The 17,908-nt window shown below is 41.2% G+C and overlaps 1 protein-coding gene across 1 annotated transcript in view; it reads right to left on the bottom strand.

Annotated features, from left to right (window-relative positions):
• Positions 1–17,908, bottom strand: part of LOC113016711 (activin receptor type-2A) — a 74,677-nt gene that overhangs the window by 28,817 nt on the left and 27,952 nt on the right. The window contains exons 2-3 of the mRNA XM_026159766.2: positions 8,484–8,691; positions 6,138–6,271 (exon numbers count right to left, since the gene is read on the bottom strand). Coding sequence (XP_026015551.1) covers positions 6,138–6,271; positions 8,484–8,691 — 342 coding nt within the window. The remainder of the gene's footprint in view (positions 1–6,137; positions 6,272–8,483; positions 8,692–17,908) is intronic.

The following is a 17,908-nucleotide window of genomic DNA, read 5'->3' as shown; positions in this document are numbered from 1 at the left end:
ACTTATTTGCAACCTGTTGGAACTGATAGTTCTCGATATGCCTCAAAGGGTGGACATGCAAGAACACCGAATCTCTCACAACTCATACACCATCAGGGATTGAGCAACCAAACTTGCCACACGTGTACATCTCAGGCCCCCGAAGGTTCTTATCTATACCAGATATTATAAAATCATCATGTTGCTTAGCAACCACCTACCAGTGAAGTTTTAATGACCCATTTCTAGCATTTAAGCACCCAAAACACCTCATGAAAGCATTGCATCCTTTTTTATTCATGATAATAACATCTAACTTCTATTCACAGTGCTTGAAAAGCATCATATGAGATGTTAAAGACCCCATCATGTTGCCTGCCTCCCACCTAATAAAAAATGACAATTATACTTTCACCTGAGGCTTTTTATTGCAGGTTGACCCAATTTTGCCTTCAATGCTGTTTCAATTCTTCATGGTACATACTTAACAAGAAGCTGGAAACAATGTTTAGAGATTTTGATGTGACAGCATGACACAGTTGCTGCAGATTTGTTGACTGCACATGGACGATAAGAATCTGCTGTTCCACCACATCTTAAATGTGCTCTAACTGGATTGAGATCTGGTGACTGTGGAGGCCGTTGGGAGTACAGTGAACTCAATGTCATGTTCAAGAAACCAGTTTGAGATGATCTGAGCTTTGTGACATGGTGTATTACCCATCAGAAGATGGTAGACATAAAGGGATAGACATGGTCAGGAACAACACTCAGGTAGGTTTGTGGTGTTTAAATGATGCTCTGTTGGTACTAAGGGGTCCAAAGAGTTCCATGAAAATATCCCACATTACAGCACAGTCACTTAAATCATCCTTCCCCATTCTGATGCTCAGTTTGAACTTCAGGAGATCGTCATAATGATTTATTTAATCTAAGATTACGTTTATTCTGATTGGTGATAATATCAGATCCTCCAATTCAGATAGACCTCCCTTCCATTGAAGCGCCTATCACAAAGCACAGAGTCACGTCAAGCTTGTTGGATCCTAAACCAGCCACAACAACAAAAACACGGCCAACATCCTCTTGGTTACAAATGTGGTAACGGCCACAGAAAGGAGTGTGGGGCAGTCTTCCTGATCATACACAGAAAATATCTCCATGAAGTCAATTTGCAGAGCGGCATGAAGAATGCCTGATTTATAGAGGTTCTAAACATTTAATGATTTAACATGTGAAGGTTTTTCCTCTCCTACACTGGTATCATCGGTTTCTGTATTATATTTTATATTTCAGTATTTTTAAATTGTGCTATACTTCACAAAAGACATTTCTGACTTCTTTCCTCTTGAAGCTCTGGTTTTTCTCTTTCCACAAGAGTACAGGACTTTATATTGCAGAGAGAAACGAGCCCACAGTGACTGAAACTCTCAGAAGAAACTGCTCCAGGATCAGCCAAACAAAGACAAGAGTACACAGCCTTCCTAGCTGGCCTCACGCTGGGCCTCTATCTCTAAATGCAGCTCTAACCCTGCTTACAGCCACCGTGCTTAGAGATCATATCAGCGCACATAAGCGCACACAAACACACACACGCACAGCAGGATTAGCAAATCCATCTCGTGACATAACGTAATCCGCCTGCCAAAAATAACAGCTCTGAACTGTGCCCGACCCCTGCAGGAGGCGCAGGGTGACGCCTGCTCGCTCAGCCTGTCCTCCCGTCACAAAGCGGCCGTCTGATTCGGCAGCGCTGTCAAAACGCCGACGCTCGGACGCCGACCCGCCGCTGCCGCCCTCTGAGAGCAGGGAAGTGAAGAAAGGCGTGAGGGAGGGGGTAGGTGCCGACAGGACTGCACCAGCTGCATTGTGGGACCCTGAGGGTGTTTGTCGGGACGTTGTGGAAAGTTGTTCCTCTACAGGAAGTCTGCAGGTTTCACAAAGTCAGATTTAAAGGGTGAGACAGACGGGCCTGCCAGACACTTCAGCTGCAAACTGATGAGCGCAAGGACACCACTGGTTGGTGAAGCATTAATCACCGGTACCTGAATGTGCTTTAACCTCCTGTTATACTAAATTCAGGGATAAGTACATCTTTTTCATTCATTTTATTTATATACTTATAAATACTGTACTCCTAATTGATTAATTTATTCCTTTGATCGCTTGTCTCTTTAACTTATATTAAATTACCCATAATAGCACATAACCCCCAGTTTTGTCTAATTTCCTGCTTTACAGTGAAGGACTGTGAACTTTACTAACCTGCATGAAAAACGCTATACAAATAAAGTTTGATTAATTTCCTGCCAGTCCTAAATTAAAGATTTCTCTTGCGTTTAAAAGATGTCTGAGGTCTGAAATCATTTCTATTCATTTTATTATTGAAGCAGGGTTGAATCTACTCACGTTAAACATGTTTGTTGACAAAATGGCCAAGAATAACAGGAAAACGTACAAATTTCTGTTCTGATTTCCATCGGTAGCCGTTTTGTCTGCTAGCTTCTCTACTAATAGATTATTTGGATTTAGTTGTGACCCGGCCTTGACCCCAAAGGATGAGCTTCATTACTCACAAGGCTGCTGGCCTTAAAGGTGAGGGTCAGGCTGGTATCAGTAGGCGGAGAACCCAATGGAAGTTAAAAAAAAAAAAAAAAACATGAAGAAGAAAGAAAGATTTTTTCCTGTGAAATAAAAATGAGTGGGTTGGCTGCCTGGGGCTTGGTGACGTCTGAGGACACTTTTTGACACATGCTGCAGGTAGTTCGGCCTGTGCTTTCGCATACCTGATGGAAATATAAGTGCAGCAGCAGAGGTGGGGAGGAGGGCTGTTTGAATTTTATTTTGGTTATAAAACACACTTATGTGGTTTTAGAATACGACGTGTTGTCAATAAACATTCTGCATCAACAAATTTTTATTATCCGTTTCGTCGATTATGGCGACAAATCGTAGCAGCCCCGATGTTCAGTTAATTCAGAGTGTCATTATCGAGAAGAAAATAGCAATTGGTGCATAGTTCCACTAAGATCGGCAGCGTGACTCCCTCACAGGATAGTTGACAGATTTGGAATGATTTTAGCCGAATACAGCATGAAAGGTGGAGATGGGCAGAGGTGGGTTTGCCAAGTAGCTTGCAGGGGCAGTGGCAGCAGCAAATGAAAGCAGACTAAAGCCGAGTTATAAGATGACGCTGTCCAATAGATGTGTCAGCTGAGCTGTGAGCTGATGTGGACTGGCACTGAGGTCGCAGATCTGCCCCAGCTGTGGTCAGTCTTCATTTCCTACTTGATCTCATGCTTCGCTCAATTTTTTTTCCACATTCATTACTGTGCAGAGCCACTACACTTAACGCTGATATCATCAGCATTGCTGCATTTACATTCACCATTTAACCCACATTATGAGGCTGTCTGGACTTTACATGTAAGCTAGTTTAATGTCTCATTTCCATTCCTATTCAAGGAGGTAAACACATTGTTTTTTTTAACATTTTTGTTTCTTAAAATAAATTCCATTGCATTGAAATGGGCTAAAAAAGGAGTCTGAATCATGTTCTTAGGGATGCATTGATCTTATATTCTTCTATAATATATCAGTTACTAAGCTCAGTGGATATTCAGAACCATGAATACATACTGATGTGAAATCTTTTGCAATATTTCCACTTCATTACAAATAAATGATTCACATATTCGCTTAAATATTTTTCCCGATGCTTCGTTTAGTGCAGGTGAGAACCACACAAAGCCCAGACATGCCTCCCTCAAACCTGTATTCACTTTTTAATCATCATTCCAGCCCTGAACACCTGGAAGGAAGCTCAGTTGATGGCAGCCCTCCATAATTTCTTACATTACACCCTTTGTGCAAGGTAAGGCTTTCAAAATAAAAGCCCGGATGTCTCCAGATTGTAGAAATAACTTGTATGTGCTTCTGATTGTTTGCTTAAGGTATATTTTTTTATTCATGAGCCATGCTATAGAAACAAAGTTGATAGGAATAACTTTAGAAATAACCTTCCAAACAAGTACTGAGGTACGAAGTTGATAAGTTGGGGTTTTAATATAAAACCAATCAAACCAAGCCGTGAGCACCTCACAATCAGTTAATATGTGTGTATTATAACTTTAATCTTTTTCACGAAATATTTTACCTCGATAGTATGAATACTTATAAATTCATAGGCCCTCGAAACACTTATGGGTATTCTATCAGAGATTAGCTGATTAGTTGATATAACGGAATATATTCACAGCTTTGATAGCAAAACTGCACTGATATAATATCTGTGACATGGAGAGAACGGAAAAAAGGACTGGGATCCTGGATGTTTGATCTGTTTTCTGATTTTTCACTGGAGAAAACTTCAAAAAGTGTATTTTGGGTGAACTTCAAAGGGTCATATATCACCATGGGAGACAGGTGGCTGCTCAAAACAAGTTACAGTATATGAAAGGACTCCTTTTCTTATCTACATTTTAAAACCAGGTTCATTCTCTAGCCAAAATTCCTTCTGGGGCAAAAGACATTTCTAATATAGTCAAATATTATACATAAAGAATGGAGAAACACACTAACAGAGCTATTGTAAGGTGAATCACCACATTTTGGTTGGCCTGAGTGTTTCCAATGCCCCACTGACTCAGGCGTAGAGATCAGCTGGCGACCACCACCACAGGTTGCTAAAAAATAACAAATTACTCAGTACGCTCGTATGTTTGTGCTTGACTATGAGACCAGTCAATGATCCCCAGTAACAACCATTTGCAAGAGATTCCCTGACAAGTTGGTGAGTTGTTTGCGGGAGTCTGCTTGTTGCCATTTGGTCCCTTGTTTTTTCTCCAGGTTTATTTATGCAGCATCTTTCAGACACAATTTTACTTGGTCTTGGTGCTGCTCCACTAACCACCTTGCGATTGCAGCAGGTGGTCACCTGTTGTTTGCACAGAAGATGGCGACTTGTCTGCAAACACTTGCCAACTGCTTGCAGAGTGGTGGTGAAGCTGGTATCTTCTGACCTCAAAGTAAAAGTTGCACCATTTGAAACAGTAAGTAGTAAGGCACTTTTATGTGTTCTGTTTCCATTGCACTTTTTTATTTTGAAGTTTTATTATTGCTCAGCAAGAAGTTGGAGACAAATTGGCGATCTTTCATGCAAACTATAGGCGATCATAGCGATCTGCTATTAGCCAAAGGAAGCAAAAGATTGCAAATAGGATGATTCACTAAAACAATCGATTTCATGGTAATGATTACCAACAAACTCCAGCAACCGCTCGGCAACTGGTGGAGGAATACACATTTTACCTCAGTGACCAGAGGTTGCCAGGGAGTCACAGCCTCATCTCTACGCCTGTGTGACTGCTTTGCATTCAGTGACATTTTAAAAAAAGTTCCAAGTCAAATTTAATTGAAATGACAGTTAAAACTCTTAATATGATTTTTCACTCCAAAAAGACCCAGCCAATTGCTACCATTCCACTTAATTTTACTCCATATTTTCCTCCTGGTCCCACAGTGTGAGAAACACTGAACATCCTATTTATGTTGTTTTACAAAAATAGAGGATGTTCACATCACTACACTCAAATCAAAAAAGCAAAGTCAAGTGGCGCCTTACCGGAGAGCACCTGACTGATGAACCAAAGAGGCATCTCAACCGCAATATGGATAATAGATATTAAGACATCATTACTAATAATGAGAAGTATTGATGTCCGCATGTTGTATATAATAGTTTGGACCTATTGCAGGGATCAAGCCCTGAATACGTTTTTCATAAACCTAAAAAAAATATCTCAGGATCAAAGCAAGATCTGAGTGTACACCGGCAGATGAGGACAATGCACTGAACACAGCAACTGGATGCTCCCCTCTAAAGTTCAGTGAAGTGAGTAAAAGCAACAAGCATTGAAAAGAGCTCTGGCTGATGCTCAGTGCCAAATATGGACCAACCCTTGTGCAGTTCGAGTGCCTGTAACTCAGAAAAGATTAATAGCATATAGCATGAACTTACAACTTTCCAGGAACTCATTAAACATATATTAAAGCATTAAGCTCAAGCCTAGCAAACAAACTGCAGCTCTGACTAAAAGAAAGCGTTTGCGCCCGCTGAGAAGTCGTCATTTTCAGTGAGCGTGCTGGACTGTACATACTGTAGGCGGTCGAATGGTGCGGGTCGCTCTGCGGGGGCGCTTCAGGGGCGTACAGGAACCTCTCGTTGCACATGTTGCCTTCACAGCAGCAGAAGAAAACATCGGGACTCTCCTTCCTCTCCACACACTCGTTACTGCAGAGGACACAGAGGTGGAAATCAGAAACACTCAATCCTCTCCATGCACTGCAAAAGGACATGGGAGCTATTTTGAACATGCACTCACTCCAGGAGACGTTACGCAAAAAAAAGAAAAAAAGAAAACACACACAACAAACAAACACCGCTTTCCATTCCCTCGCTGCTGCAACAGAGGACATGAAACAAAACATTTATAAAATAACTCCTACACATGCGAACATGGACGCCGACAATCGCGCTTGCTCTCTCTTCTCACACTCACGCAGCCATCAGATAAAAGCCAAAGGAAGTGGCAGCCGCCCTCGATTTGCTCTGGACTCTCCAGGGAGGTGAGGCGGCGCCGTCTGAGCAGAGGTACCCCGAACTGTGCGGGCTACACATCCGACAACAACTTTATCGTTCGGGAATCAAAAAGGAAAACAGAACTGGCTCAAACCGGTATCCGCGGCCAGGGTGATGCTTTACTCTGGGACAAACTATAATAATCTCTTATTATCATCATCATCTGTTTACCGTCCTGGATGTGGACGCATAATTCACGCTGTGGTTCAGGCTCCCTCGCGCGTGGTAATTAAAATGCAGCCATTTGGATGTGGAATCTCACACAGGGACACAAATTATGCTCAAGGTGATTTTAAATGTATTTAGAGTTGAGGCTGCTGCTTTTGTCCTGATTCAGAGGCAGTGCAGAAATTAATGGGCAGCTTCTCAGCAACAACCCCTGCCACCATTAAAAGCTCACCCTCTTAGAGTGCACGCATGTCTGGTTAAAGTTGATATTTCCCGTATTCTGTTACTTACTGATGGGAATTTAACTACTATTTTATACCATGCAACCTTCTAGTGACAGCAGAAAGTTCCCTTAAAATCATCAGCTGAGATTTCTTATGTTTTTAAGGTTAAAGGGAGTCTGCTGGATGCGAAAACCCAAATGTAAATACACAGAAATGTAATCAAACTACAGTTTATTTACTTTAACTGGACTTCATGAGCTATTCTGCTTGCTATTTATAAAGCCACTTTATTGTATATACTCAGTGTTTTTTATACAGTGTCCTGTATTTTATTTAAAGTTTAGACAGGCGTGGGAAGGTTATTAGGAAACCACTGCACTGTTTGAACAATGTAAATCTTAAAGTGGGACTATTCTGCTAACATCCATATTTTTATTCTTGGACCCTATTAGAGTAGCTATGCATGATTCGCAGTTCAAAATAATCCAAATTTGCCCTACATGCCCATCAATGATGCTTGCTGTGTGCTTATACTATGACTATAGCAGGTCATTTAGTCCACAGTACCTACTAAGACACACTCCGCTTTCCCAGTAATATGTTATGCATGTGGTAATCAAAGACGAATTATAATATAAATAAATAAACAAAAATAATTTTCTTTGTTTCCTTTTTGCACTGTTACTTCAGCCAGACTGTTATCTGAAACCAAAATGGGAAGTTAGATGGTTGTTTTTTCCCCCTCAATATTAAACCAAAGTCATGTGACCTACTTCAATTTTATCAGATAAAACAACCCCCAAATTTTGCTTTTTTTTCCCTCTTTAATTTCTCATGTTAGACAGATATTAGGCAGGCAAACTGGAAGCTGAAGTGCAATGAATATTAAAATAATAAGGAAATAATAAGGAAACAAAGGAGGGAGGCAGGTGGATACACAAGTGTCATAGATAGGTTGATTCAGTGGGTAGGCAGGTGTGATGGTTGAAAAGCTAGATAGGTAGCAATGTAAGAAGGTAAGTGGGCGGATAAACAGGTGTAGTGGTAATTACATGTGGTGGTTAGTTGATAGGTAGGAAGCCAGGGTGGCAGTGGGCAGGTAACTATTGGAATAATTGGTTGGTATGCAGAGTGGGTTGGTGGGTAGGGGGTCTGGTCGATTGCCTGGTAGGAGGGTAATTTGTTTGATTGATAGAGTCAATGATTGGGTGGCTAGCTGGTTGGGTAGTTAGGTAGGTAGTGTTGTCGATTGGTTGGTGGGTGGATAGGGAGAGAGAATAATTGGCAGGTTGGATGATGATTGAAGGTTGATTGGTTGTTTGATGTTCAACCTTTCAACTAAAGCCACGTCCAGCCACAATAAATGGCAGTTTAACACACAGCTGACCACACCAAAGCAGTAAAACTCACATATTTGTTCAGCATATCTTTAAAATGCTTTTTTACCCTCCCCGTAAATGTTTCCTGCTTACCTGTCGTAGCAGTTGACATCATCCAACCAGCATCCCTGCTTGACAATCTCCACAGTCCCGGAGACATTTTTCCATGTGGCGAAACAGTGCCGCCTCTTGTCTTTCTCGCCATAGCAGGGTTCGATGCCGCTGCGGTTAGTCCGCTCCTTCTCCCAGCTGGAGTTGTAGTAGGCGCACTCCTGCGTCTCTGAGCGTCCCAGGATGGCGCCTGGAGAGGACAAAGAGGTTATTCTTTAATTTCTTTCCTTTTAATTTGAAGAAGAGCATTGTTGACTCTTGCAGGGGAAGATAAATTACTCTATCAAACATGTTGTCAGGTGAAGTCTCAAACACTCATGAAAGAAACTTTTGAATGAGGAAATTTACAACCGCTGTGGCTGCGAGGTGTAAGAGTTGCTCTCCTTCCTTGTCACTGACAAAGAAGATAATTTAGCTGTGTATCAATAACTGGTGGAAGGACATTTCTTTACAGCCTCCACATATAAAATGAAGTGAAGTCATAAAACATTTCTCAATAATAAAAATTCACTTCTCTGGTACTTTTCTATGTGGACTCCCAGAATGCCTCTGAATCAATACACCAATGAAAAATAAAAGCGTTAAAAAAATAAAAATGGCAGTTACTGGAGGAACAAAAAAACAAAAGTTCCTGTCCACAAACAAAAGCAGAGCAGGGACGATCGACTTCTCTCCCCGCCAAAATAAAAGGGACTCTGATTTCCTGCGGATGAAGCCTGCAGGCAACAAACTGATATCCAGGGAAATAACTGCATGACAGCTTGTCAGTTTAGCATTGCTGCCGCTGCCTCTCATCACCTGTCAGAGATTTAGTCCAGTTTAGACTGCTGACAAGTCTGAGGATAGTCAGCCGCTGTTTGCCTGCTTCCTGGCGCTGCAAGCTAAACAGCCCAGACACACAGGAAACAAAGATTACTTCCCACATTATTTGGTTTGTGCTGCTACAAAGTGAAATAAAGAAATTTTGACTCTTAGTCCTCTAAATTTGTCCATTCAGTTTTTAAGCCATGAAATGAAACTGAAAGAGTTTCTGAGCTCCTTTATGCTAAATTTCCTTTTCGTTTTACGCATTTCTGTTGAATTCTACCTTCCACAGCCAGCTTGCTGCCATTTGCTGTCGAGATGTAGCAAAAAAACAAAAATCTTTGCTAGAGTTACCCGACAGCCACTGATTGCAAATATATTTGCAGAGGTGTATATGCCTTATATGCTCTATTTCCCTGTATCTTTGCATATGTGCTTGCACCCATTTCGTATTTTCCTAGCAAAATATAAAGAAATTAGGGGTGTCAAGGCCTCCATACTGCTGCTTTGTACTACAGTACTTGACGCTGATTGTACAAAGCCAGGTTTCCATGGTACAACATTCGCAAGTCTATTAATCAGGTTGTATGTGTGCGCTTATACACCACTCTGCATTTAATCATTAGTCATTATTAAGCTTTAGCTCTCTTCCACAGTGTGTCTTTGTCCTGTCCCCCTCCTCACCCCCAGCCAGTCATGGCAGATAGCTGCCCCTCCCTGAGCCTGGTTTTGCTGATGGTTTCTTCCAGTTAAAAATGAGTTTTTCATTCCCACTGTTGCCAGGTGCTTGTTCAAAGGGGGTCATCTGATTGTTGGGGTTTTCTCTGTGTTATTGGAGGGTCTCCACCTTAAAATGTAAAGCACCTTGAGACAATCAGTGTTGCCTCAACCAATTGGTAATCTTGTAAGCTTTTATATATAGGATTCATATTGATGAAAATCTTTGTCAGACCACAATACAACAGATAAATACAATTTCAAAGACATGGAAATGGTGTGCGCTGTCAAAAGGCTCTGAGCTACCTCAGTCTGTTTATATAAGTCAATTAAAGCTATTAAAATGAGGCACTGGTATCCAACTCTGGAGTCAACATTCAGCAGATATACAAATGATACATGGCTTCTGTTTTTTGTTGCTGCTAAATGTGCAATTAGTGAGATTTGTGGCCTTTCGGATGAAGAGTGAGAAAAGCCACTAAAGTAGAGGCTGTTAGCTGGACATTTTTAAACAAACAGGATTTGTTATTTATCTCTTTATACCCGTTTAATTCACTCTTAATTGTCTGTTTTTTGTTTTTGTTAAATTGTTCCACCCTTGTAGGATTTGCGCTCTTGACCTAATTGCCTTTTGTTTATTGCTGCTTTTAATGTCTCAAAAGCACACTGTAATTTAAGAAAAAAGCGGACAAATAGAAAATAATGTTCCAATTTATGGGATCATTATCCGCTCTCCTCTGCCAGTGAAATCACGTCGCAGAGGAGAAGAGTCCTGACCGTGTCTGCAGTCACAGTAGCTTTCAGAAATTAGAGCTTAGCTTGCGTAATGGAGGTTAACTTTAGAAATATCATGTATTTTTCAATAAAATGGCTGCTTAAGTAAAGCCAGTTAATGCCAGCCGGGTCCCCCAGAAGCGTCGCTGGTCTCTTTTCAACGACATTAACAGCTGCAGATGGAAGTGAGAGGAGAATGGCTACTTTACTGGCAGGCGAGGTCACGCTGCCTCTTACCAGCACCGACAGCATTTTCTCTCTCGTCAAATCCATTTCCCATGAAGCCCCAAACTATTTCACAGCAACAGGTGCAACTGTGAAGTGCTGTCTGCGTGATTGAAAGGAAATGGCTCAAGTAAAGAGGGAGTGAGAGGAGAAAGATAGTTGGGGCTGCTGAATGAGCAAAGCTGAAATAATTGGTTCTCAAAAAAAACTAAACAACTGTACTTTTCTATATGGTAGCTAATGTTACCAGCAACTTTTACAGCAATCAATTTTAATGCATGTCCATGAGTTACATAGCAGTACAATTCAATTCTTTTGGGAAGGCTTTCCTCAAAGACAAGGTTTAGGAGGGTGCTTATGAGAATCCTTGACCGTTCTTCCAGAAGCGCATTTGTGAGGTCAGACATTGTTGGGTGAGAAGTCCTGGCTCACAGTCTCCACTCTAATTCATCTCAAAGGTGTTCTACCTGGTTGAGGTCAGGACTCTGTGCAGGCCAGTCAAGTTCTTCGACACCAAACTCGCTCATCCATGTCTTTATGGACCTTGCTTTGTGCACTGGTGTGCAGTCATGTTGGAGCAGGAAGGGGCCATCCTCAAACTGTTCCCACAAAGTTGGGAGCATGAAATTGTCTAAAATGTCTTGGTATGCTGAAGCATTAGTGCATGAGTTGCTTTCACTGAAACTAAGAGGCCGAGCCCAACTGCTGAAAAACAACCCCACACCACAATCCCCCCTCCAACAAACTTTACACTTTGCACAAAGCAGTCAAATATCGTTTAGTACCGTTCCCCTGGCAACCGCCAAACCTGAACCCGTCCATTGGAATGTTGGACAGAGAAGTGTGATTGATCACTCCAGAGAATGTGTCTCCACTGCTCTACAGTCCAGTGGCAGCATGCTTTACACCACTGCATCCAATGCGTTGCGCTGTGCTTGGTGATGTAAGGCTGCAGCTGCTCAGCCATGGAAACACATTCCTCTCTACGCACCGGTTCTAAGCTAATCTGAAGGCCGCATGAATTTGGAGATCTGCAGTGTTGGCGACCAGAACACCTGCTGACCCCGCTCTGTGATTTTACATGGCCTACCACTTTGTGGCTGAGTTGCTTTGCTATACCACTAATAGTGGCCTGTGGAAAATCTAGTAATGAGGAAATTTCATGACTGGACTTTTTTCACATGTGGCATCCTATCACGGTACCACGCTGCAATTCATTGAGCTACTGATGTGGATGGATAAGTGAATACTTTTGGCAATACAGTGTAAGTTGGTGTTGGATTATATAAAGCAATTCTCCAGCTGCACAGTCCAACAATAAATGACTTTAAGATACATCAATACGTTTCCATGACTTAGAGGATGTTAGTTTGATGTTGTGTTACATAAGGCATTTATTCTGTAGAGTGGGCTATTGTTTTCATTTATGGCCCCCACTCCACTCCTTATTCATCCATTCACACACTCATTTATACAAGAACATATATTTTAACATTCACACACTCACACTCTGACAGATGCATCCCAGGCAACTCGAGGGTCAGTATCTTGCTTGAGGATACTTTGGCATACATGGAAATCTAAACACAAGTCTGCTAATTGGTAGATGACCACTGTAACAACAATAACAATGTTTTCAAATTGTTGCAACATCTATCTGTGAGTCTCTGATTCGATGACATGATGGTACAGTTATGTCTTCGGCCTTGCCGTGATGGTGCAAAAGCTGCAAAACTGGGAGAAAAGGCTTGGGACAGTGCATGTGAAGTCAACTTTGTTGTCCAGTGCCGTTCCTCCAGCACCAGACAGTTGGTATAACAAAGAACTATATCCTTTTTTATTTTGCCTATGGTTGCCTGTCCACTGGTATTCATTTAGCGTTGGGTTCACTTTCAAATTAGGCTTTTAAAACTGTTCTAATCATTCCATGGTGCAAGGAAAACAGGCAGCGGTAAACCATCGACTCCTGTGTTCTTAATAGTAAAATTACTACTTTTGTTAATGGAGCCCAGAGAGCAATAAAATGGTTTCAGCTTCCAGTGGAAAAGTAAAACAGAGAAAATGACCTAAAAACAGCACACACCTGAATTTCTTAAAATTGTTTTTTTTTTTTTTACTTTCACCCATGAACCACAGGCGTTTCTGTACAAAAACCACTTCAAAGAAACCAAACCATCCCAGCTTACCCAAACAAACACTCGTTATTGTAAATGTGTCTTTAGGAGTAAAATTGCTGTTTTTGTCAATGGAGTCTGGTGGCTGCTTCCAACAGCAATTAACACAAACATCAGAATTTAGTTTCCTGCGAACTGCTGCAGCTCTTTTACTTTATCCTGACCTCAGTTTGTTCTCAAAGGTTGCTTTGACAAGAAAACGGAACATCTAGCCAACTTCAGAGAAAATGCCAAGATGTACACTGCGTACTGCCTTTCAGCCTTAACCCCCCCCCAAACAAAAATAACACAAGCACAGGAAAAATAAGTATGCAGTATGCTAATGTGTAATGATGCAAAGGAAAAAAATCTACAGTGGAATAAAGTCACGGATATGTGACTGTACAGGGGGGAAAAAAGGAATTTGCCCTAACGTGCATTATAGCAGAAATAACGCCACGGGGAAGATTACCTCATCTGACGTGTGGTTTATGCGGTCTTCATTTTCCCTCCCAACCCTCTTACTCCTCCCACAAATAAACACATTTAAAACTTTCTAGGTTTGTATCTATGTGCATTTCACTCCTTTTCAAGATAATAATAAAAAAAAAAACCTACTCAACTGCAGCGATCGTGCCAAATTAAGGTAAACAAGATTGGTAAACGTCGATGCTTGAGCCGGCCAAATTAACAACTTTTTTTTTTCTTCCCCCTGAAAACACAAACTCCTGCCAAGACACCCTTCAGCAAAACATTCACATCTGCAGTGGGGATTATACGTGACAAAGAGTTGTTGAAAAGCCTGGTTTTCCTGTCACAGCCATTATACATTTGCATAAAACACAGCAAAAGCAACACTCCCTTCAGACATCCCATCATGCCTTTAGGTTGTTGTTTGGTTGCAGTTGGGTTCCAAGCCACATCTGGAGGTTGAGGGGAAAATTTAAAAAAAAAAAAAAAAAAGGAAAGGAAATTTGTTTTCTTTGACCGGCGAAGAATGATGAACCAAAAACCAACCAAAAAAATAAATAAATAAAGGTGGGAAGACCAAATTTTCCAACCGCAGATTCCCTAAAGGCAGTGACAGATAAGGAAGGCGAGTTGATGCTTTCCCTGAAAGATCCTATCCTTGAATAACCTATGATGTTACGCATGCATCTAAATACAAATGGCAAAATCCCTGGTGGTGTTTTGCTACACTTATCCACTCCAATCAGCCCTTTAGCAGTTTAAGTGTTCACTGTATGGCGCCTGCTTTCTATTATTTCTCTGCTTCCTAGATGGGGATGAATGCACCACTCGCCTCACTGGCCTCTCGTGGGAGCTGAAGGCGCTAATGATGGAGAGGTACGCCGAGGTAAAGCGGAAGGTTAGCTCATTAGCCACTTCTGGTGCGACTGCATTAGCTGTGCTAGCGCTGATCCCCCGTGGACGTCACGTCGCGGTGCTTGGAAAATGCAGTTTCTATCAAGCATGGGATGGTTTCCACTGAGTGCAGGCAGCCTGATAAGCAACTTCATTACAAGGAAGTCTTAATAAAACAAGCGTTCAGCACAGAGCAAACATTGCTGCATACTTGTGCACTCCAGTTGGATAAATAAAGCCCAGAAGAGAGTAAAAAAAAAAAATGGCTCACAAGTTTGAGATAAGGTTGATTTGTGAGACCAAACACCAATCTACCCGCTATCTTGCCGTTTATGGCAAAGAGAAGCTTAAACAACTCATGTTTTGACTTTATCTTTTTTGAAAATGGCTAAAATGATAATAATGTTGCTCCAGCTGTGAGACCAACTGTTTTTTGACCAAATCTGTGGTGCTTTCCATTCATTCTTTACACTGTCAATCTGAATATCGAACCTTAAGGGCTTAGAGTGAATAATAAGGGTGTAACATCTGCTATGCTACGCTACGCTCGGTTCGGTATCTGAAGCCAAAGTGTCAGCAGTCTATTTGTGTTGACGTGCTGGAACAAAAACTTGTTGTTTTCCATCAGCGACAGCATGTTAGTGGGGACTTTTCAAGTGGATAAACACAAAAACTAAGGTAAAAGTGGTCATAGAACACTTTTACTCGCTATGGAAGCTCCTGTGCTTGGGATCAGCACTGGAGCACTTTCATCTATAAGGTGTCCACTGGGAACACCATGAAGCAAGTGGTTCTTAAACCAGTGGGGATAACACTGGAACTGTGCCAACAATGCATTGGTAGAAAAACGGCAATATTGTGCGTCTTCAAGTGACACAACAAGGGCGAATCCCGAGTTCAACTTCTCTCATTTTTGAGGTGAGCTACTTAAATGGATACCAATGAGATCCAAGGATACTGCTGACTGATAGGGATGGACAATATGTTAGGGTCTTCGTGTAACCCAAGCAACTGAGCTCTGAATGTAATTTTAAATAGCCTTATATGTGGACAGGGCTTTATTGAAAGTTTACTGGCAGCATCTGAGTGATTTAATTACGATCAATATTACACTTTGTTCATATATTTTAAAGCATTATTTTTGATTTTGTTATTTAATTTATTTTTTAAAAACGGACACTCAAGATTTGTTACATGTAGTCATGCCAGCTTTTCCCTTCATAGTGTGAAACTTTTCCAAGTTTCCAAGGACAATGGGGTGAAATTTGCCACAGTGAAGCCTGAACCACGAAATGATTGCCAGAATTTATTTATTTTTGTAATTTTGAGGTTTTAGTTAACCTTTGACAAATTTAAATAAAGAAAAGAAATTAAATATCAATTTGCACATATGAGTTTTCATTTGTAATATTTTTGCTATATCTGGTATTTTTACGCAACTTATTGCTGACAGTTTTTCTTAAACAAAAGCAAATAAAAGGGTTAGGGTTTAAAAAAAACATATCAATGATGATGTAGAGATGTTATAAACGTATGTATTGAAACTAGGGTGCTGCACCTACATCAGCACCTCACCTCATGATTTCTTACAGTGTTTCTTTTTTCTTTTGTTTCCAGCCAGATGATGCGCCTGGTGTCAATGTAAGTAAAAAACAACAACATAAAAACAAAAAGAAAACATGGAGACCTTTCAGATGGTACAGCTTATTTTGAGCAGCCACCTATCCCACATGGTGACTTTTTTTAGTTTAACCAAAAATGTACTTTTGGTTTTCTCGAGTGAATGATCAGATCACACATCCGTCGTGCCAATGGGTGCTTCTGTTTTTACACATCACCAAAATTAAACTCGCGCAGAAAGTACTAAACCTATGATACTGCTGCTCAAACTTGGAATGAGTTTAAAGTTGATTTGTATGTCTATGAAGTTACGAGGGCTCAAAATGCTCAAATTTAACAGGGACCGAATTTCAACTCAACTGTATGTACTTCAAAGGCCTGTAACCCAGAAAATATTCTTAGTATAGAGGCAAAATTTGCATGACTTCATTAAATATACTACAGTAATTAGTCTAAAAACAAAAAGGGAACTCATCTGATTCTGAGGGGTCATGGCGGATCTGATTTAAATGAATTATTTCTTGAGATGTTAGCTCCCATGAAACACGTCAACAGCTTCATTCAGGTATTACAGTTTGCCTCAAAGAGCTGCGAGCTATGTGAACTGCAAATACAGCGCCGAGTTGTAAATACAGCCGTTAAGAGCTCAAATCAATCACTCCTCTGAAATGAGGTGACAGTACAGGCCGGCTGTCTATAGCGCTGTGCGCCAAAGGTGGCCAAGAGAGCTGCCGGGTAGCATGGCGGATGTGAAGGATATAAAGCAGAGAAATCAATCTTCTGACTAAGTTGCAGCTCAGAGTTGACTAAAGTGGATAATGTCACCGAGCGGTTGTGCAAGGACATACAATAACAGGGCTTCCACCCACAAACACACATGCTGGCAATAAAGAGATGCTGTCCTCAAAGATATCTCACGTGTGGAAATGTCAAACACAAGCGGCACGGGCTCACTTTGTTTACCCGTGATGAGGTCGGTCGGCCTACAGACGCTCTTAATGCAAGGCTGCTTTCTTTGCGATGACGCTGGTAACGTATATTTAATTCATTACGAAGTAAATGAAAGTGTCAGGGTGTCGAGATAAATGAACCAAAACACAGGAAAAAAAAAAGAGTAACAGCAAAGTAATGAACGGAGGAGGGAAAATTAAGCAGCTAAAAGCAGCGGTGTGCTATTTAGCCTTAATCAACACGCCTGGCTAATTGATAGTAATGGTTGTCAGGGAGGTTATGCTGGAAGGTAAGCTCACGCGGGTTAAACAGGAAAAGAAAAGCATCCATTTACACTTCATATGGAGTCCATGCATCAGCTCATCCTTGGAACACTTTTTGTGACATTTAATTGGTCATCCCCGTCAAAAAAGAAGAAAACAAAAACAACGCTACTTCCTTCCTACTTTCACACTCTCCTCTCTTTTTGTGAGCACAAATGACCACAGTGGATTTTACTCGGGCGCTTCCATCCATACGAGAGATTTATCAAGGTTAACCGTGACCTACTTTAGCAGCGGACATTTCAGTAAAATGTCTAAACACCTCGACCTACTTCTCAATTCACTGGGGGCTATTCTCCTCACCCCTCGCTACAGCTGCCTGCTAGTGGTTATTCCAAAATGTTATCCCATCCCCACAGCAATTAAGCTCCCCGTTATTAAAGAACTATAAAACTGGCGAGAAATAAACTAAGGATGCAAATATTCCTGCAAAGAACCCTGCAAACAGAGAGAGCGTAATAAGAGGATGGAAAAG

This window comes from Astatotilapia calliptera, chromosome 23 (genome assembly GCF_964374335.1).
Source record: "Astatotilapia calliptera chromosome 23, fAstCal68.1, whole genome shotgun sequence".
Classification (NCBI taxonomy): Eukaryota; Metazoa; Chordata; class Actinopteri; order Cichliformes; family Cichlidae; genus Astatotilapia; species Astatotilapia calliptera.
Note: the sequence above shows the minus strand (reverse complement) of the source record. Positions and strands in the feature narration are given on the sequence as shown.